The 21,460-nt window shown below is 55.1% G+C and overlaps 1 protein-coding gene across 7 annotated transcripts in view; it reads left to right on the top strand.

The window, feature by feature from the left end:
• Window positions 1–21,460, top strand: part of AGPAT3 (1-acylglycerol-3-phosphate O-acyltransferase 3) — a 111,018-nt gene that overhangs the window by 77,477 nt on the left and 12,081 nt on the right. For 2 of the 7 annotated variants that reach the window (XM_060151040.1, XM_060151042.1), the window contains exons 5-8: window positions 502–663; window positions 1,563–1,716; window positions 2,212–2,314; window positions 6,886–6,961. In XM_060151040.1, the coding sequence (XP_060007023.1) occupies window positions 502–663; window positions 1,563–1,716; window positions 2,212–2,314; window positions 6,886–6,961 (495 nt within the window). Of the gene's footprint in view, window positions 1–501; window positions 664–1,562; window positions 1,717–2,211; window positions 2,315–6,885; window positions 6,962–12,378; window positions 13,135–13,215; window positions 13,630–21,460 lie in introns of those variants that run through there. The other 5 variants (XM_060151038.1, XM_060151041.1, XM_060151036.1 and 2 more) reach the window with 5 other exon arrangements.

Genomic DNA, 21,460 nt, shown 5'->3' on the forward strand with positions numbered 1-21,460 from the left:
GGTGCTGGCATGGCTCCCTGGGGTCTGGCCTTCCCTCTGGTTTAGCCCCTGGTCCCTGCAAGCTAGGAGTCCCAGCATGGCTGACCGCAGGGCACCTGGGACTACAGGCTGCCCCAGCTGCCCCAGGGCTTGCTCACGAGACCAGGTGTTACTGCGTTTCCTCTCAACTCCTTCCTCCCCCGGTTGGCTCAGCTGCCTCAGATGAGACAGGATGAGGGGTCCCCTGCGGTGGAAGCGCAGTGCGTGGCGGCCCTGGCATCTTCCTTGGGGAGCCCCGGGCCTGGCGGCCAGGGCAACCTCTAGGTCCCTGGCTCCCGTGCTGCCCACCTGCCCGCGGTTTCCCCATCTGGTGGCGCCTGCACTCTGGGTCCATGCTTACCTGGAGCGTCACACTCAGAGGCAGGGTCTCTCGAGGACAGCCAGTCCTGGGGGCGGCCTGCGGGGGCGTGCCCTCGGGGACCTTGTGGTCCTGACACGCCAGCTGCTCTGCCCTCCCCCCAGAGTTCCAAAGTCCTGGCTAAAAGGGAGCTGCTGTACGTGCCCCTCATCGGCTGGACGTGGTACTTCCTGGAGATCGTGTTCTGCAAACGGAAATGGGAGGAGGACCGGGATGCCGTCATCAAAGGGCTGAGGCGCCTGGCTGACTACCCCGAATACGTGTGGGTGAGTGAGGGGTGAAGCCACACGGACCGTGTTGTCTTGAGTCTCGGGCGCAGCCTGAGTTCTTAGTGGTGAGCCGGCAAGAGCCTCTGAGCACCAGGGAAGCTGTCTGAGGAGCGCGGGGCCCCGCCCCTCTGAGCCCGCAGGCTTGGGAACCCCTCTTGGACCACCTGCTTCCACCTGCCCCAGGTGGGACCCGCCACGCCAGGGGCACCGCCGCCCCTCACACCCGGCCCCACTCAGAGCAGAGCCTGCGCGGCTGAGCCGGGACTCCCTGGAGACGTTAGCGGGCCGTCTGCCCAGCGCCCGGGCTGTTCCGCCGAGTCGGGGCTCAGGACAAGCCCTCGTGGGCTGTAGTTCTGTGGGTCGACGTGGACTTCAGTTGCTAGAAGGTTTGCGTTGCACTTAAATCAGCCACCCTTCAAGGGCAGGGCAGGGCCCTGGGGGGCGGGGCTCTGGTGGTCCTTTCTGAGCCCCCGGATGGAGTTTGATGGACAGCCATCTGAAATGATCGGTATCGATCGGTTTGCATATCAGTTCCGGTCTCTGACGGCAGTTCCTTATTTGGTGTCTGTAACTCACCAAGGCAAAGGGATAGGAGACTTTGTTTTCCACTCGCCATCGGAAGGCTGCTGCCTAGGGATACCTTGTCTCACTCTCTCCGGGAGGTGTCTTTTCATTCCCTGAGAACAGGTGCAGGGCTGTTGCTGTCTGTGAAGGAGTCGTGTGCACAGTGTGATTGCGGCATCTCTGGTCATGCCCCGCTCTGGTCGCTGGAGGGCGACATTTCCACAAGACTTTGCCGCCAGGCGGGGGCACGTACACGGGCGATAAGGAGCCTGTCGGGCTCCAGTCCCGGTCGCCAGCACCGCACTGACCTCCGTCCCTTGTCTGTGTCTTAGTTTCTCCTGTACTGTGAGGGCACGCGCTTCACGGAGAAGAAGCATCGGGTCAGCATGGAGGTGGCCGCCTCCAAGGGGCTGCCCGTCCTCAAGTACCACCTGCTGCCTCGGACCAAGGGCTTCACCACCGCGGTCCAGTGCCTCCGTGGGACAGGTAAGAGCCACCCGCTGGGATATCTCCAGCCTGGGCTCCAAGCGAAGCAAGACGTGAAGTCAGTGATTTGCCAAAAACCAGATCAGTGAGTTCTGTGTAAAATACAGGATGCCAGTGGCGTTAAAGGGAGAACTGAGTACTCAGATTTACATGTTGTAAGATTCTCGTATCATTTTTTGAGGTGATAAAGTACTAGTTAGTGGAAAACAACTAAAATGATAATTAAAAAGGTATATAACTGAAAACCTTATCAAGGAAAAAATATATATCCAGTTAATCCAAAAGGAAGGCAAGATGAAAGGGACAAAGGACAGGATGGATAGGAAACGGTCGCTTTAAACACGAACGTGCCCGTAAGTACGGTAGATATGACTCAACTAGATGCCCCAATAAGAGAGGAGAAGTGGCAAATGGAGCAATCCAGGTCAGGAGCCGCAGTGGCCCTGCTGCAGGATGTCAGCCGGCACCTGTCACCCTCTGCCCCTCTCCCTGCAGTCGCAGCTGTCTACGACGTCACACTGAACTTCCGAGGAAACAAGAACCCGTCTTTGCTGGGGATCCTCTACGGGAAGAAGTACGAGGCGGACATGTGTGTGAGGTGAGCAGACAGGTGCCCACAGGGGCGGGGCCGGCAGGTGGGTGGGACTGGGGCCAGCTCCTCCCACCTCCTGGCTGCCTCCCAGCGGCCTCCATGTAGAGGTGGCCGGCATTCCACCCTCCAGGGCGGGCACACGGTGGGGACAGTACAGAGCAAAGGAGCGGGTGCGACTTACACGAGGAATGTTCCAGAAGCTCCGAGGGAGGCGTGACCCCTCCCAGTGGAGGGAGCAGAGGCCTTTTGGAGGAGGCTTCTGAGCTAAAACTTGGACAGCAAGTAGGACTTTAATAGGAGAAGGACAAGCTGTCCCCGTCTGAATGGGACGCACACGTGTCCCCCTTTTCATGATGTACAGCCACGCAGACCACCTGGGAGAGAAGGTGGGGTCAGGGCCACATGTTGGGCTTCCGGCTCCTGGCAGCCTGGTCTGAGCTGGGAGGTTCCACCCAGCCAGCCTCCACCCCATTGGCTCAGAGGCAGCCCCGCCCGCACTGATCTGGTGAACGCAGGGCAGCTCTGGATGGCCCCCGTGGGACACCCGAGGATGCCCCAGAAGAGAAACTCAGCCCGAGGAGGGGCCCCACGTGGCCCTTAAAATGCCCCCAGGTTATCGGAAGCTATTCCCGTTGGTCTGTGCAGTGAGCATTTATTGCGTGTATGCACAGTAAGGGGGTAGAGGGATCAGAGAGAACGGAGCTTCTGAAAGGATTCACTGCTGCGGAGGCAGAAACCTGCTCGGCGGGCGGGGCTCCAGGCGCCACTCCGGGAGCAGAGGAAGGGAAATGGCAAAGTGACCGTCTTTCTCTCCAGTTTGTTGGGCCATAATGGGAGAGGCCACCTGCACCCTGTCCTCCCTCCTCCGGGGAAGCCCTTGTGGCTGACTCCGCCCCCTCCCCGCCCCCCCACGGTGCTGACCTTTCACCCCGATAGAAACCCGCATCTCTCTGAGCTGATCAGTGCAGGGTCTCCCTCCCCAGGAACATTAGGCCTGACGCTGCACGGCTTACGGAGTGACTTTTGGTGGCACTGGTGGCTTTGGCCCAGAGGGGCAGGGATCTCAGGGTCAGAGGGGAACAGAATCCCTTTGGGGTTCCATCCTGAGTGACTCGTGGTCTTTGTGAAACGTCCAGACGTCCAGGGCCACCGGCAGAGCCTGAGGCTCCGCTGGGAGAGCGGGCTCCATGTCTGTAACACAAGGTCAAGGTCAGGGACTAGGGCTGTGGCCGGAGGTCGCTGTGTCTCTCCGCCACGCCACGCTCTGATGCCCGATGGTTTTCTGCCTGGTGAAGAGAAGATGATCCACCCAGAAGTCTTTTTACCTTAAAGCACAGCCTGGGGGCTGCTCTGTTCGTTAAGTGGTGCTCTGACCTGATTCCAGCTCCAGGCCTAATTCCAGGCAGGCCTTCCGGGTCCACGTGTTGTCTGGGTCATCCTGTTTGAACTCGCCAGTCTCCTGTTTCACTCACATGTGCCCAGAAAGGCAGGACATTCCTGTGTGTATAAACCACATAGCCCCGTCCCTGTGTCGGCCCCGTGTCGGCCACTGACTGCCACCGACTTGGTGTCCATCCTGGTTACTCTGACCCAAGGAGGCTCTGACCGGCCCTCTTTCTTGAGAGCTTGAGCCAGGACAAGTTTAAAAAAAAATACCACTCAGTTCTGCTGCCCCAGTGTAGGAAGTTTCCAGGAATAATTTTGTGAAGATAAACAGGAAGCTGGGTGGCTTTTTCCCTCTGACGTTCACAGAGGACTAGCTCAAAGTCGCTGTAGGGTCTCTTATTCCATCCCGGGATCAAGGGAGAGCCCAGGACCCTTGCCCTTAGCTCTCTAGAACCCCTGGCCGGGGGCTGACCACTGGTGGCCAACAGGGAACGGGTGATTTTTCTGGGGCCCTGGCTGGTCCTGGTCATCCTCACGGGAGCCCTCAGAGGCAGACCCTGCTCTTGTCCCTGGCTAGGAGGGCTCTGGCAGCCTTAAAGGCCGCCCGCGATCAGAGCTGGTAGGTGGCAGAGCTGGGGGAGCCCGCCTGGTCCAGCTGCAGGCCAATGCTCACACCACCCTCCAGGCTATAGCGCCCCTCCACGTGGGCACCCAGCTCCAGCTGGAGAGGAGTGGTGCTTTAATCTGCTCGTTTTCCCCTTTGTTGCAGAAAATGTGAGGCTATATTTCACCCAATCGTATCTTAATAAATATATTCTTAGAATTTCTAAAAGTTTCAACTTATTGTTTTGTATTACCAAACGGGTGTCTTGAGTGAAAGCAATATCCCAGTGAGTCCAAAACATACCTGTGATCAAAGAAGACACGGTTCCCGTGACCCGGTGGAGTTGTGCCTCATTTCCCCGGGGGCCTGAGACTGGGCATGGCCGGGGCCTTGGGGATGGTGACTTGAGGCTCTCCTGTGTCCATGCTGGCAGTTGGGGCCAGCGTCCTCAAAGTGGAGTCAACTCCAGGGTTGTATTTATGTTTTATCTCATCATTTAAAACTCTTATTTTATATATTTTGTCCTGCATATAACAGACATACAACAGAACCTGTATGTGGTAATGTGAAATCAGGGGAGAACAGTCACGTGAGTTTGACACTTTGGGCCGTCATCCCTCTGTGGACAGACCCCTTCCAACTTCCTTTCCTTCCTGAGACGGCACCTGTGGCAAACCCTTCAAGCGCTACTTCTCACCGTGTACTCCTGGAGGTCCCCAGCACCTTTCGGGTCCACAGAGTTAAACCGTTTTGTTTACTAGGAGGTTCTAGGTCTTCTTGTCTCCTCTGAGCATACAGCGGAGTCTCCCAGAGGCTGCGTGACATGTGGCCCAGCATCGCTCGGATGTCTGGTTGTGTGTGTGCTTGTAAAACTGGGAAGTTTTACAAGATGGATGGTAAAGATGGATTGGTATAACCCACAAAATCCAAAGTTCTCAACTTTTAGAGACAAGAAGGTAGGTCTTTGGGCTTTTTTGTGGCGCAGTGGTTAAGAATCCGCCTGCCAATGCAGGGGACATGGATTCGAGCCCTGGTCCGGGAAGATCCCACATGCAGCAGAGCAACTAAGCCTCTGCTGCACAACTACTGAGCCTGTGCTCTAGAGCCCGCGAGCCACAACTACTGAGCCCGTGCGCCACAACTACTGAGCCTGCACTCTAGAGCCCGTGCGCCACAACTACTGAGTCCATGCACCACAACTACTGAGCCTGCACTCTAGAGCCTGTGTGCCACAACTACTGAAGCCCACGCGCCTAGAGCCCGTGCTCCACAACAAAATAAGCCACCATAATAAGAAGCCTGTGCACCACAACTACGGAGCCTGCGCTCTAGAGCCCGCGTGCCACAACTACTGAGCCTGCGCTCTAGAGCCCACGAGCCACAACTACTGAGCCTGTGTGCCACAACTACTGAGCCTGTGCTCTAGAGCCCACGAGCCACAACTACTGAGCCCGTGCACCACAACTACTGAGCCTGCTCTCTAGAGCCCGTGTGCCACAACTACCGAGGCTGTGCGCCACAACTACTGAGGCTGCACTCTAGAGCCTGCATGCCACAACTACTGAGCCTGTGCACCACAACCACTGAGCCTGCACTCTAGAGCCCACAGGCCACAACTACTGAAGCCTGCGCGCCTAGAGCCCGTGCTCCGCAACAAGAGAAGCCACCGGAATGAAAAGCACCACACCGAAGAGTAGCCCCCGCTCACCACAACTAGAGAAAGCCCGTGCGCAGCAACGAAGACCCAATGCAGCCAAACATAAATAAATAAAAATAAATTTATTTTAAAAACCAAAAACGTTGAGATCCCTGAAAACATGGAGATTTGCCTCTGGCCGTGGACTTTTCTCGTGGCTCTGCTCTCACCCTGGGCCCTCTGAGGTGGGCAGCCAGCCCCCAGGATGACTGCGGTCCCTTGTTAAATTACTGTTGCTCACACGTGCGCTCAGCGGCCTCTTCTGGCGATCCCGAGGTACTACAGTTGCCGTAGAAAGCGGTCCTTGCCCTCCTTGTGTTACCGGGTAGACGCCTCCCCTGGTGGGGCTGGTAATTCAGCTGGCGATAGGGCTTGTACAGAGGTCAGTGTCATCATTGACGCCAGCCGTTTGTTAATTGAGATTAAAGTTTCGAAATCTCTACTGCTTTTCATACTTGAAGCAAATGGATTTCATTTGTGAAACACAAACTCTTCTTTGCCTCATAACAGACACTCAGCTGTGGTCACTCCCAAAGAACAAACTATTAAGAAAGACCAAAACTGCTTAATGAACGGTCAGTTTTCCCAACGGAGCTGGGGGCGCAGTCTGCTCAGCTCAGTGCTTCTGGGTGTCCCCGGGCGAGACTTCCGCGCTCCCGGGCACACGAAGCACCTCCCGGCCCCTCCGTGGTTCCCTGCAGTCCCACCAGGCATGGGGGAATGCCCAAGAAGTTACTTTGATGTGTGTGTGTCTTTAGAAATTGAGAGTCAGATTTGAATAGAAAAGGCAGGGCTGACAAGTAACCCTGACGTATAATGATTTATTTTTCCTCTTTTCAGTTTGATGTCATCTGATAATTGACTTTGCTTTCAATCTTCTTAATAAAACAGGAGATTTCCTCTGGAAGAGATCCCGCTGGATGAAAAGGAAGCAGCTCAGTGGCTTCATAAACTCTACCAGGAGAAGGTAAAGGCGCTCAGCTCTCCCCACACCCACCCTCTTCTCGGGGTCTCACGAAGAGGTTTCAGAGGGGCAGCTAACAGGGCAGGCAGGTAGCACATTGGCTTCCTCTGGAGACAGGAGTGCCGTGCCACTCTCAAATTCTTCTTTCCAATCCTCTTCTTCGTCTTTCATTTTTCCTAACTTTTGAGGAATTAACAAACTAGAGAAAAGTGTAATGGATATCATAATGCTTGTATAACCATTGGCAATAACATTTTATCACATATGTTTCATTTTTTCATGTAAAGAAATTAGACATATAACACGCATTATGTACGTGTGTATGTGTATATATATGATTTAATAGGTAAGGCACAATATAGATGATGGGACAGGCTTCTTATGATGATCCCACCCGGTCCCTCCTCCATCCCCCCCAACATGCCTCATCCCCGCCTTTATACTGTGTGTATAAAGTTTATTTTATACACACAAACAAACAGGACACTAGGTTATCATCTTCAGCAATAGGGGAGGCTTGGATAATCAGAAAGTCCTACTAGTATAAAACACATATCCTTTTAGACACATTGACAAGTGCTGAAGAAAGTAAGGGAAATCTCTAGGGAGCAAAAGAGGAGGTGGGACTGAAATCCAGGTGGGAAGGCTGTGAGCTGAAGCTCCAGGAGTTTGCTGGTCCACCCAACCTGAAGGCTTGAGTTTTAATGCCTACATGGAAGCAGAGAACAAAGATTTGACCTCACTTGGGGCTGGAAGTTGGAACTGAAGACCCTTATGAAGCTGGGACCCTCTGGGAGTTTTGCCCTCAGGTGGTTCAACTGGAAAATGTAACTGCCAGCATAGGAAGTGACTTTGAAGTTGCCTTTCCCCCCTTGGTCTCTAAACATCTCCCTGGTAATTCATAATCACAACACTGTCCTCAAACAGCTGTGGGGATTGAAGTTATGCTAACAGCATAGCTCTAAGTATCCGCATAAAAAGTGGTTTTAGGTGAATCTCTCTAGAGCCCCTGAGAAAAGCACATGGAAAACTAGAAGAACACGACTCCAAACCTAAGCTGCCCGAGATTTCTTCAGAAAAATTCTGCTGGAGATGCACGCATAACCAAAATCCACGATGGGCAAGTACAGCAGACAAACAGAAGAATTAAACCCGCCCGAAACTTCAGCTAATGGAACTACCAGGCAGACTCAAATCAGTATGTTTGAAATGATTAAGCAAAAAAGAAGGGATTGAAAACAGAAGAACAAGACCGATTAAAAAATGAGACAGCTTTGAGAAAAACCAGGTAAAATGTGTAGGCATGAGAAATCTACTAACTGACGGCAAAATCTTAGTTAACAGATGAGATACAGCTGAAAAGATAATTAGTGAGCTGGCAGGTTTTGAGGACATCACTCAGAATGCAGCACAGAGGAAGTGAAAATGTAAAAAGGAAGTTTAAAAGATCTAGAGGATAAACAGAGGTCCAGAATGTAACAATTAGGGAGTCCAGAGGAGAAGGTGGGAAGAATGGTGAAGAGCAGTTGTCAGAGATGACCATAAAGCTTCTAGAATTGGGGCGCCCCTGGGGGCGCAGTGGTTGAGAGTCCGCCTGCCGATGCAGGGGACGCAGGTTCGTGCCCCGGTCCGGGAAGATCCCACATGCCGCGGAGCGGCTGGGCCCGTGAGCCATGGCCGCTGAGCCTGCGCGTCCGGAGCCTGTGCTCCGCAACGGGAGAGGCCACAACAGTGGGAGGCCCGCGTACCGCAAAAAAAAAAAAAAAACTTCTAGAATTGATGAACATGGGTTTCGTCAGCTTCAAGAAACCCAAGTCTGGAACAGGATAGATACAAAGAATGTGTACAATGTACACATATGTGTGTACACATATGCACACATATACATTATACAAACATACACAAGACAGAGTAAACCCAGAGAGAGAACAAAGAAAATAAAAATAGCGTAAGTTATTGAAGCACAAAGCAAAGCTACAAAAGAGTGAATCTACTGCACCAAAAGCTTTTCTTTAAAAATATTAATAAAATAGAAAGCCTTGGGCAAGACTGACCAATTAAAAAGGAGTGCCGGCATTAATGGGAACAAAAACGGTGACACAACCAAAGAGCAAGGAGTGAAAGTGGTATGAGAGCAGTATGACAACTTTATGCTCCTACATTTGAAAACGTGGATGAAATGTGTGATTTCCAAGAACAATAGAACTCTCCAGAAGAAAAGGAAACCTAAATAAAAAGGAATAGAGTGTGTGTGCTTCACATGGTGGACGCGCAGAAAGATGCTGTGTGCACGAGGCTGCAGAAGAGAACGCATCTCTGGATCAGGGTCAAGTTTTAAAAGTTGGAAGGGACCTCCCTGGTGGTCCAGTGGTTAAGAATCCACCTTCCAATGCAGGGGACGTGGGTTCGATCCCTGGTCGGGGAACTAAGATCCCACATACTGCGGGGCAACTAAGCCCGTGTGCTGCAACTACTGAGCCCACGGCGCTCTGGAGCACATGCGCCACAACTAGAGAGAAGCCTGTGCGCTGCTACGAGAGATCCCACGTGTCACAGCTAAGACCCAACGCAGCCAAATAAATAAATATTTTTTAAAAAAAGTTTGAAACTCTTACAAAGAGTGACATTTGCAATCAACAGTAGTTGTTTAGCAGGAAATGAGAAATAACCCAGAAGTGCATTATTAGGAAATAGATACATTATGTATGTGTATTCATTTACCTGTGAGTCAGTTAAAATGACTGAACTGCACATTATCAATCTAAATGAATCTTGAGAAAGTAGGTGTAAAGAAAAGCAGATTGCAATAGGCGTATAATGTGATGCTATTCACAGAAAATCACCCAGCGCAGGCGCAGTACCGGGCATTAGCGTCAAGGTACCTGAGCACAGGGGTGCAGGTGTAAGCCCTTCCTGGGGATGGGGACCACCAGCTGAAGTGTGATGACTCCTTGCAGGGATGGACCACAGGCCTTGTCTTCATCTCCAAGGGTTACTTTCTAAAACAACCTGATGCAAATACAGCAAGTGACAGGTTTTGACATAACTGATTTATTTGGGTATTTTCTATTATTTGCTATGTTTTTCCATAATATTGAAACATATACATTTTTTATCGCTTTTCACGTCACTTATATTGTAATTTGCATCAGGGACCGCACTGTGTGTCACGTTCTCCCGTTCTGTTTTTAGTGACCATTGTCTGTTACATCTTTCAGCGTTGATGTAGCTTTAATTCACCCCTTTAGATGCTGTGCTCCACTGCGTGTGTTTCCCATGTGATGACGCCCCGTTTTGGCTAGTCGTCTTCCTACCTGTGAACATTTATGAACTATTTATGAACTTTCTGCTGTTCCCCACGCGGCAGGGCACGTGTGGGAGCGTTTCTGCCAGATGTTAACGCTGTGACTGGTGGTAGGAGGCTCTGGTCCCTTGTGAAATGTCTCTAAGTTGTGCTTCAAAGAACCTGCCCGTTATGTCCCCAGCCGAGCACGAGAAGCCCTTTCTCCCCGTCTTGTGAGTAGGGGGTCTGCACCGCCTTCGGCCCCATTGCCCCCTGCCAGGGAATACGCAGACCCTGAAGCAGCCAAACTGGGTGCTTTGGTCCTGCTGTAACACACGTGTTTCCGGAGACACTGACGCCTCTGGTCACTTACCAGTGAGCTCCGGTCGTAACGTGGAAACAGAGCTCGGTGTCACCAAAAGGCCTTGAAGGTCATTCCAGACAGTTTCCCCATTTTGCAGATGTGGGAACTAAGGTCCTGAGAAGGAGGTGACTATCCTCTGGGTGGAACTGTCCCCAGGTCTCCCGGCCTCTGCCCCCCCGCTATGCTCCCCCATGCTTGCTGTGCTCACCAGGCGGGGTCGGTGAAGGAAAGGGGCCTGTAATGACAGAGGGCCTGGAGCCCCCGAGGGCTGGGGCGAGGGAGGGACTGGAAAACGATAAGGGAGGCTGGAGGTGTTGATGGTTTAGGTGGGGTCAGTTTCTCTAAAGTTCCACAATAAGCACGTTCAACAGAGGTTAGAAAGAGGAAAGAGGAGATTGGTGAAGCAAGGCGTCAGGGTTAGGAGAAAGGACGTGATGTCTGAGTGACACAAGCAGCAGTGTGTGTGGCAGGTCCCTCCCCAGGAGAGCGGGTGTGTGTGTGTGTGTTTTATTCAGGTGATCAAAAGGTCTGTCACAAACTTGGTGCAAATCTGTAAGCACAGTGGACTCTCCTGCGGGGCTAGGTCCTGCCTTCTTGTCTCTGGGTGGCCTCTGGGCCCGGTTCACCTGACCCGTGAGCTCGCCGAGAGCCCCAGGGCGCCCCTGCTTCCCCCCCCCACCCCCCCCCTGCCCACCGACAGGTGCTCCGGGAGCAGAAGGAGGGCGTGGCCCGTCTGCGTGGGGCAGGTGGTCAGAGCGGAGCTGGCCGAGCGAGCGGGCTTGAAGACGTTCTGGGGCTGCACGGGGGAGGGCCTTCTGGTGGGGGCTCATGTGGTCGCCCGGAGGGTACACACGGGCATAAGGGTCGCAGTGGCTCCTGACCGCACAGCACCTGTGGCGCCTGCCCTGTGCCCCGCCAACCAGCAGGGACAGTTGGTGCCTGACCACAAGCTGGAAGAGGCTGCGGGGCTGGGTGTTTGTTAATCCCCCTGCCCTGTTTTTATGTAATACACAACACAGCTGTAGAAAGCTAAATGCAGAAAATAAAATAGAAAAAAAATGAGGACAGGTGAGATTTACTCCCCGGGTAACTCAGATCGTGTGGGTGTGCAACTTTCCAGACTCCGTCCTAGACAAATACGTAGGCGTACATATTTCCACTTGAGCGGAATTGCGTGGCACTTAACTTCTTTCAGAAAACAAACTATCGTGAGTGTATCTCCTTGTTAGCATGTGACGTGTCGTGGCCACAGAGAAATCTGTGTCAGCGTCGCAGTTTCTCAGGCAGCTGGTGCTCGGTGTTGAGCGTGTGTCCCGTTTCCCTGTTGAGGGTGCTCTCATGTCCTCACCCGGTCCTCTGTCCTCCCATCATTAGCCACCAGGACACGGAGGAAGGAGAGGTTAAATAGCTTTCTGTGGGTGATAAAACCAGCGGGGGGTGACGCCAGGCCGTTGGACTCCCAGCAGGTGGTGGCCGCCACCCTCGCCCTGGAGATGTCATAGGAGACAGTGAGGGGCCGGCCGACACCGCAGTCCTGGGTGTTGAAGGTGCGTGTCGCGCACCAGGCACCGGCTGATAATTTTCCTAGGAAAGCTGCCCTGTCGAAGGGTTTGTATTTTTCAAGCTTTCGGTAGAGGCCACCGAGGTTCTCCACGAAGGTCATGCGAACTGCATCTCCCACCCGCAGCCTGCATGGCCCGTCCACTTTATTTATAGGTCGAGTCCCTTTTCACTGTGGGGTTGTAACAACAGCACACCGGTCGACTGTTTCAGGATGCGCTGCAGGAGATGTATAACCAGAAAGGCGTGTTTCCGGGGGAGCAGTTCAAACCCGCCCGGCGGCCGTGGACACTCCTGAACTTCCTCTTCTGGGCCACACTTCTCCTGTCTCCTCTCTTCAGTTTTGTCTTAGGCGTCTTTGCCAGTGGGTCTCCTCTTCTGATCCTGACGTTCCTGGGGTTTGTCGGGGCAGGTAATGCACGGGCGCGACGGCGCGGCTTGAGGTTGGGAGTCTTCCATGTGCCGGCTGCGGCGCCCAGGCCTGGAGATGGTCACCTGGGAGCCGGGATGCAACCTGAGCCTTGCCGGCCTCAGAGAGCTGCTCTGGCCACTGAGCCACAGGGCCGTGAAGGCCACAGCCAGATTCCAGGGCCATCTGTCCAGAAAGCTGGCCGGCCATCCGCCCGCCTGGCATCTCCTTCTAAGAGCTGTGTGGGGAGGGCCTGGGCCACCGGTTTGAGCTCGGGCAGTTAGGGGCGTGGGCTGGTGTGATGGGCTGAGGTTCCCAGGACGCTTCCGAGGCCCTGCAGCCCTGAGTGCACTGCTGGGCACCCGGTCCGCCGGGCACCTGGCTGGGCACTACGGCCCTCAGCCCTGGCTGAGAACTGCACCCTGCAGCGGGCGCACACTCCCCCGGGCTGGTGGGGGAGCAGAGCTGGCCGCCTCCCGGGACAGGCTGAGTGGGCAGGGCAGGGCAGGGAGGGGCGGAGGAGGGGAGAAGGCCGCTGCCCCCCCCCAGGGAAGTCTGAGGCCGAAGGTCCGCCCGCCCCCATGACGATGTTTCCAGCTTGCCAGCAATCGGTCTAACCTCACCTGTTTCCTATTTTAAAGCTTCCTTTGGAGTCCGCCGACTGATAGGAGTGACTGAGATAGAGAAAGGCTCCAGCTATGGAAACCAAGAGTTTAAGAAAAAGGAATAATGAACGGCTGTGACTGAACACACACACACCTGACCGTGGTATCCAATTAACTCAATTAAAAACAACAACACACACAGAGCGGGGTGGGGAAAAAAGACACTTAGAAACTATTTTTCTTATTAACTGGTGACTAATACTGACCAATAAAACTTGAGCCAAGAGCAAAGCAGTCGGAAGGCCTGCAGACGGAGACAGACGCCAGCCTCGCACCTGCGCGTCCGCTGCCGGCAGAGCGGCCCGGGGGACCCGCTCCCGGGACAACGGGTGTCGCCGCTGCTCCCGGGACAACGGGTGTCGCCGCTGCTCCCGGGACAACGGGTGTCGCCGCTGCTCCCGGGACAACGGGTGTCGCCGCTGCTCCCGGTGTCGCCGCTGCTCCCGGGACAACCGGTGTCGCCGCTGCCGTCTCTCTAGAGCTCTGCCTGACAGGGAACTTTTGGATGCTTTCTCTTCTCACACTTAGATCCAGTTTTTGGTTTTTATCCGTTATCTCGGGAGTTTCCCCCTGCCCCTCGCCTCCCCCCGTTCTCCCTGCAAACTCTCTTCCCCGTCGCCCCCGGGACGGTGTGCGCGGGTCCCGGCGTCCCCAGAGCACCCGCCGGTCCCGACCTGCTGGCGCCTCGATTCCAGGCGATGGGGGCGGGGCCTGGGGACGTCCCCTCGGCGATAAGCACACTGGGCGGGGCTGGCGGCGGGACACGCCCCCTGGTCGTTTCCGGAGCGTCCCCGCGCTTCCCACCTAAGCCTGCCTGACACACCTTAAATCGGTTTTAAAGCGAGTGGAGCCCGAGAACGCGGTGAGACGTCGAGTCCTTCCCGTGCCTGGAGCTCAGCTCCTCTGTCCCACCCGGTCACCCCGCCGGGTGCAGGGCGGCCCCCTCCCCAGCCGGCCGGAGCCGGGGAGACCTCCGCCCGCAGCCCGCAGGACTGTTGGATTTCTGAAAAGGCAGTGTCACCATCATCCTGTCTTCTAAAGGAGACTGTTAACACGGAGCTTTTAGAGATTTTATTTTCACAGTTGATCTGCTGATGGCGCTCAACTTCCTGATGGAAGCTAGAGGTGGTGAGCCTTGCCCTCCGCTGCCGCCCCCTTCCGAGCAGATGCACTTGTCCTGGGGGAGGGTGACCGGAGTGCCCTGACCTCGTCCCCTTCAGCCTGCTGCCCTGGTGGGAGCCGTTTCTTCCTCAGAGGGAGGTATTTCGTGCGCGTTTGGCCAATGGCCTGGCCGGGCTGCTGGGCAGAGTGGGGGAACTGTGGGACGCCCTCCCCGCTCCCGCTGGAGTCCCGCACTCCGCCAGGCCATTCCACCGTCACCCTGCCTGCATCGGACTTTCGTCTTAAACGTTCAACTTGGTTTTTCTAAGTCACATTCCCCTCATCTTTTTTAGCAAGGGAAAGAAAAATAATGGGTGTTATCTCTGATAATACTGTAACCAGCGTTCAGGATAGAGGCAGGTTGAATTTTCTAGGGGAAAAGATGGAAGCAAGAGGCATGGAAAACAGTATAAACTAAACTGGAACAATGCATTGGCCCTAAGTATGCATTCTGGGAGACTTATGGAAACAGCATATACCCTTCATAATGACACTACTGAATTGTGCATGGTGACCTTGGTGAAGGGACCAAGGTCACAGGGAAGCGAATCACAGTTCTGGGCTCGCTCATGAGTGGTAGTGAGTGCACACAAGTCCTCGTGAGGTTGAAAGACAGCTTGGAAGTGCTTTCTCAGAAGAGAGCTTCCCTCTGCCACAAAGCACGTCTCCCCCTTCCCTTGGAGCCCAACCGAGCAGGGGGGCTGCGGTGAGCGGCTGCCTTCGATCTTACTTTTCCTCACACAGTATGCTGCTCATCTGTCTCTGTGTGTTTATGTCATTTGCTAATTCACTAATCCCTGAAAATCTTAAAGGAAAAAGTTGAAGGGTACTACCGTGAAGGCATATTACCTGGAAAATGCAAATTTAGGTCTTTTACCATTGAATTAATAGTTCTTGCTTCCCAGCTACGTTCCCTCCCCTTGAAATTAGTACACAATGTGTAAATTCTATATTGAGTCAGTGAGGAGCTGTGAAGACTCCTAGATGAATGGAGATTGAGACCACGTGTAGGTTTTAAATCTCAGTGACTTCCTTCTGATTTAACAAAGATTAGCTTGTGCATTTGAATACCAAGCCCTCTGAGAGCAATAAAAACTACACCATGAATGTTTGGGTTTTTTTTTTTTTTTTGGAGGGTGGATTTTGCTTTTCATGCACTTCGGAAGGGAAGGGGAGGCTCCTTTCATTTTTTAAATTAATAAATCTCAGAACAGTGTTTTTCTTATTTCTTTTCCTTTACCCCCTTTTGTTTCTGATGTTACCATTGTCCAAATTCAGGCTGGATGTTGGGACAGTCGTGCTTGTCATAGTCCGGGAGGGTGTGCTCTAGATTGAAGTCGTTGGCAGCCTACATGCTAGGCCCTGGGTTGGGCGGGGCAAGGAATTTCTGTGGTGTTTGCTGACCTCTCTGCAGGGGCAGCCTCCAGGGCCAGCCCGCCTCCCACTGGAGATATACAAAGGGCGGGGCCCCAGGCCTTGGGCCCCTCCCACAAGTGCCCGACAGGCTGAGTTCTGAGCCGGGGTGCTGCTGGCCGGCGTGTTTCTCAGCTCAGGTCCCGGTGCCATGTCTTTTGTCACCTGCACACGTATCCTGGTGCAGCCTGGCGAGTAGAGTTTGGCTTCTGGGCCCTCCCCGTGTGTCCAGCAGTCCCCTCTGGGAAGTTCCAGGGGGCTTCTAGGGTGCCTGTGGCATTTCATGGTAACCTTCTGACAGCTACCAGCACCTGGGGACTTTCTGGCCCCTCTCGGGGTCTTTGTGACAGCACTGAGCAGAGATGGCTTCACTCCTGCAGGTGAGCAGACGCTGGGGAAAGGCTTACCTGGTCGGGGAGACCACTGACAAGAGTTTTAACCCCAAAGAAAGAAGTGATGCCGGTCATCCGGTCTTTGGTGACGGCGTACGGGATGCATGGCCCTGTCTGTCCACAGCCCCTGCCTGAGAAGCACAGAGTCAGGCTGAAGAGTGGTCTCTACACAAACCACTCAGCAATGACACAAATCAGCGGCGTGAACAGAACTTTCTTGCAAAGGCAGTGCAGGCATGATCGCCAGTCAGTTTGGAATCTCCACCCCGTTTGCCCCGTCCCCCCCGTGTGCACCGTGGTACACGCTCTTTGTCACACTAGTTACTGAGCACCGAAATCGATCTGGGGAGAAAGCGGTGCGTGCAGTCACGTGTAGGCCAAGAGCCGTCTCCAAGCTGTCCGTGCCCATGGGACCCCCATTTGTGTCAGATTTGGGGTGAAGAATAAGTATCTCTCTGCATGTTGCTTTGTCTCTGCCCAAGACACCTGTAGACAAGCCAGATAGAATCTTCTCAGCCCAACTGATTCTCAGCTGAATTGTCCAATCCTGTGTGTGAATTCGTGCTGCAAATTTCTCACCCACAGCTGCATGCAGCCCCGGCATGCGACACAGCGGGCAGTGGTGCCGCGTGGCTTTCAACCCTCTGCAGTGTAACCGGGCTTAGGGTTAAACCATGGGCCTGACGTGCCTACCTGCCTTCCGTCTGGAGACAGCATGTCCCCGGCCCACGTGTCTGCCCCTCTCTCTAGCAAGTTAGCTCCCAAAGCAAAGGCAAGCCTCTCCCCAGCACCTGGGCGTGGCCCATGGCGCCGGCCACACCCCGGCCACGGCCCTGCCTTGGTCCCACGAGGTGCTGCCGGGTGTGTGCAGATGTTCCTGCGGGTTCTGCATCCTTGCGTATCAGGGCCAGGACACGAAAATGCAGGGCGTGTTTTGGGTAGGAGATGTCACACTGCACTCTGCTTGATGGAAGGGGTGGACACACGTGAATTAAGTTCACCGCAGGCCTCAGCCACTAGCTAACTCGTTGGCAATGGTGGCGTTTCCCACAAAACGCTCTGGACATAAGAGCGCTTCGGGGAGCCCAGGAAATCACAGGGTGGCTGACACCTGGCAGCAGCCGCGTGTTCTTTTCAAAGACAATTGAATCACTTTAAAGTTTTAAGCTTTGTGATGACAAGTTCACTTGGAGTTTTCTTTTCCCATAAACTTTTCCGTTTCTTAACTTTTTGTTGCAAAAGTATTTTGGACAGAAGTTGAACTGTGAACGAGATGCTGAAATGCACTAAATTGTATTAAACTGGAGTTACTTGATACCATGAAGAAATGCATCTGATCTACTTGTATTTATTGTCTCAGAATTGTACGTGGTGACAATCAAATAATACTTGCCTAAACGCCGGGAAATTCACCTGGCTTCTTAATCATAAGGGTCGTCAGCAAGTACTGTAGCTGTAAATGAAAATATCTCTCTTTGGAAAATCACACCAACCATCGACTCAAATGTGTGGGACAGATGTCGGGGTTCTTTTTCTATTGTCGACCCTCTGCCGTACCTGACCGTTGGCCAGCTTCGAAGGGTGATACATTGTATGCAGGGTGCAAATGTATTATACGGACGCTTCCTTTTGTACACTTCATTTTTACAAATTTGCTACAGCTTTGTGTAGTTGAGGAGAGCGGTATTTTTGGTCTGTGGGAGCTTGTGGGGGGAGGGAGTGGGGGGAGCTATAACTTCGACTCTAAAAGCCTGTATCCCGTAAAACTGGCTGCATTTGCCGTGCGCTTGCGAAGGTCACTTTGTACACAGGCGTGCTTGAGCCTGCCTGAGTGGCAGTATTTTCTAGATAAAATGCTGTGGGCATCATACTCGTTGATTAAAATTGCTGCTGTGAAAGAGGGGGATAAAATAACCCCGCTACAAGAAAAAGTGACTGACTGCCTCCTTCTGTCCCTTTGCTTCTGGTCTGCGGAGGGTTTTCCCAGGGAAGGAAAGGCCCTCCAGGCACATCCTGGCCCGCGGGGTCCTCGCCTGAACAGACCCTCCCGAGGCTGTCGTGAGGACACTTTCTGAGCCTTTCCATTTCATGTCAGTTGCTTTCGGAAGGGAAATCGAGAAGGAGAGCAACCGTCAGGCGGAAACAAGGGAGAAAAGTCTGTTGGTGCATAAAGCATGCTAAGTGACCCTCTGCCTAAAAACGGGTCTTAAAAGCCATCCAGGACTCAAGGTTTCCAAAGTAGGCATGTATATATCAAAAACTATTTTTTTGTAAAAACAAATGCATTCTGTGGAGAAAACCCAGGAACGCTTTTTCTTTATAAAGAAAAGAACTCTTGTCAGAACCAAGAGCTATTCCAGGGTCTGATTTGTCTGTCTTGTGAAAATAAATCGAGCTAAAAGAACCATGGTGTCACTTCTGCTCTGGGAACGGCCCCTGAGTATGTGCTTTTCTGCTCTGGGGCCGGTGCCGGCAGTGGGGATGGGCCCACGTCCGCCCTGAGACCTGGGAAAGCCGGGCTGGGACCGGCGCTCCTGGCGCGCACACGTCTACCCACGATGTAGCTTTAAAAATATATCCTGAATTCAGAGCATGCGAGTACCAGCACATGCCTACAGGCGCCCCCCCCATACACACGTGTATTGGCACACACACACGCACACATACACACCCCAGACAGCAAGGGGAGAGCTTGGGGTGGTCATACAGGAACAGCCCCACTAGGAAATGGGATGACACCCCAGGCCTGCGCTGGGGGCTCGCCTCCCGTGTCTTCTCCCAGCGTGGAGCCTGAGAGCACAGCCTGGCCCAAGTGGCCGCCCAGCAGCGGGTCTGAAAGTGCTCCCCAAAGGCTGAACCCACAGTGGGGAGATGGAATTGTCCTGTGACAGCTCAGAGGAAGGGGGCGATGTTGCGTGCTCTGGGCTCCAGATCCACCAGGTGGTGGGGATAGTCCACCTACAGGAGCCCCGACATCCTGCCAGGGGTCAGAGACGCGGAGGGACTCCAAGTACTGTGAGGCGGGGGGCTGCGGGGCAGGGGTGCACTGTCTGAGAAGGCGCTGCTCGCCTGCCCCAGGGGTCCTCCGCTCCCCCCACCCCAAGCTCCTCAGTCATGGCTCAGGACCAGAAGACCTCTGGGACATAGTTGCCCCGCAGACGGTGCTAAAACATCACCACTTACTGGTGGAGGATTCCGCTGATGTCTGACGAAACGGTCGGTCCCACCTGCCCAGGACTTTGTAGGAAGGCTGACCCACTGGGCCAGCCTAAGGCCGTGGAAGGCAGGGCGGTGGCTGCCCCCCTGGGACTGTGCCATCCGGACACAACACGGAGCTGTGCTCCTGGGCTCAGGACGGACCTTCAGTGCCCGGAGTCAGCCGGGCAGGTAGGCGCTGTCGGCCACCCCTCCCCCTCAACCCCGTTTTCTGCGGCTCCAAACAGAAAATGGGGTTTGGGGCCAGCCTGCATCGGCTCCTTCTCCAGGGAAAGGTTTGGTGCAGAAGGAGGTGGGCGCTACGGGCCCCGGGGAGGCTCAGGGTTTGGGGGGGTGCGTCCGGCATGGGGCTGCCCCTGGGGTCACGCAGGACTCCGGGTTTGGAGAGGCGCCCGCCCTTAGGCATGGGAGACACGTAGTCCAGACGCCCCTCCTCAGCCCTGCTGTTCCCCTGGGACACCCCGCACATCGCCAGTGTCCTTGGTGCCCCAACGGCGCTGAGTCAGGACAAGCGTAAGGAGAAGCGTTTCTTCGTGGCGGCTCAGTTTGCTGCACACTCTCCGGGACCCGATGACCCGCAGAGCTGCTGGGGGTGGAGGGGAAAGCACAGACGTGCCGTCCCTGCCAGCCCGCACGGCAGGCGCGCCGCAGAGTCCAGCCCTGCGCAGGGCCATCCGGAGTGGGGCTGACCCTTCTGTTGTTCCCACGCCCTGTCCCCAAGGAGGGAACCTCATTCTACTGTCCTGAACGCTGTTCCCACTTAGATTTGTTTTTTGGCTGCACCGCGTGGGATCTTAGTTCCCCGACCAGGGACTGAACCCACGCCCTCGGCAGCGAGAGCGCAGAGTCCTAACCACTGGACCGCCAGGGAAGCCCCCCCACTTAGACCTTTTGCAGTTCCTTTTCCAGTGTCCTTAGCGCGAGTGAATTCCGCCCTCTGTCACCACCACGTGTTAACAGATCAAAGCGTGGAATCTCCCGGGGAGACCTCCAGAAGGCTCCTCGCACTTGCAGGATGTAAGTGACCGGCGCGGCATCGTTGGGCGTTCTTCCTGCTCGTCCCAGAAAGGGCTGCTACCCCACCCCAGGCGGGCGCTGGACTATAGTCTGGAGGTCGAAGGCCGCCCTCCCCCAGGACACGGCAGCAGCCAGCAGAGCGGACGCCTCTCGGCCAGGACATCCGGGTCTCCAGGGTTGGGGGAAGCAGGGGGCTGGGAGACGGACCTTGGGTCTCAGCCAACAAATGGCTCCCGGGTGCCTCAGGCCTGCAGCACCCAGGGAAGCAGGAGAGCTGGCCTCGTGCCGGGCGTGCCTGGAGAGGCCTGTGCTGTCGGCTCCGTCCCAGCAGGAGACAGACAGAGACCCGCCCGCCCAGTCAGGAGGGGTTAATAGGGGGGCCGCTCCCGGACACGGTGGTAGCCGGTCATCACTCAAAGGCGGCCAAGGCAGGTCTTCTTCCGCGACAGCTGCTGCGGGAGGGGGAGAGCCAGGGAGACCCGAGCCCTGCCCCCCACGCCAAGGCAGGAGGCTCCGGAAGGCTGGGCGCCCCAAAGGAAGGGCGCAGGGCAGGGCTGGGGCCGTGAGGCCGGGCCACCCGGGCGAGCTAACTGGACGTGTCCGAGGCACCCTGCGGACAGGAGGCCGTGTTGCGCCTGGAGCGAGGGGCCCGGAGGGTAGGCCCTGACCTCCCCCGGGACAGGACGGGACGGGACGGGAAGGGGAGAGCGTGGGGCGCCCTGAGCGTTTGCTCCCTGGTCCTCAGGGCAACGGCGCAGGGCAGGGAGGTTTACGTCTGAAGGTGAAGGGCGGAGGATTTGTAATCACAAGCCGGCTAGAGAAACCGCCCTGAGAGGGGCTCTGGGGGGCCCCCGCCCATCGCCAGGCGGGGCTGGAACAGGCAGGGGCCAGCAGAGCAGGGTCAGGCTCACTGTGGGGTTTGGACAGAGCCCTTGGTCCCAGAGTCTGCAGTTCTCACCACCCTGCGGAAGGAGCTGGGGGACAAGGGCCGTCCTGCTAGCTGCCCCCTGGCGTGGCCCATA

The sequence above is a fragment of the Lagenorhynchus albirostris genome, chromosome 5, assembly GCF_949774975.1.
Source record: "Lagenorhynchus albirostris chromosome 5, mLagAlb1.1, whole genome shotgun sequence".
NCBI lineage: Eukaryota > Metazoa > Chordata > Mammalia > Artiodactyla > Delphinidae > Lagenorhynchus > Lagenorhynchus albirostris.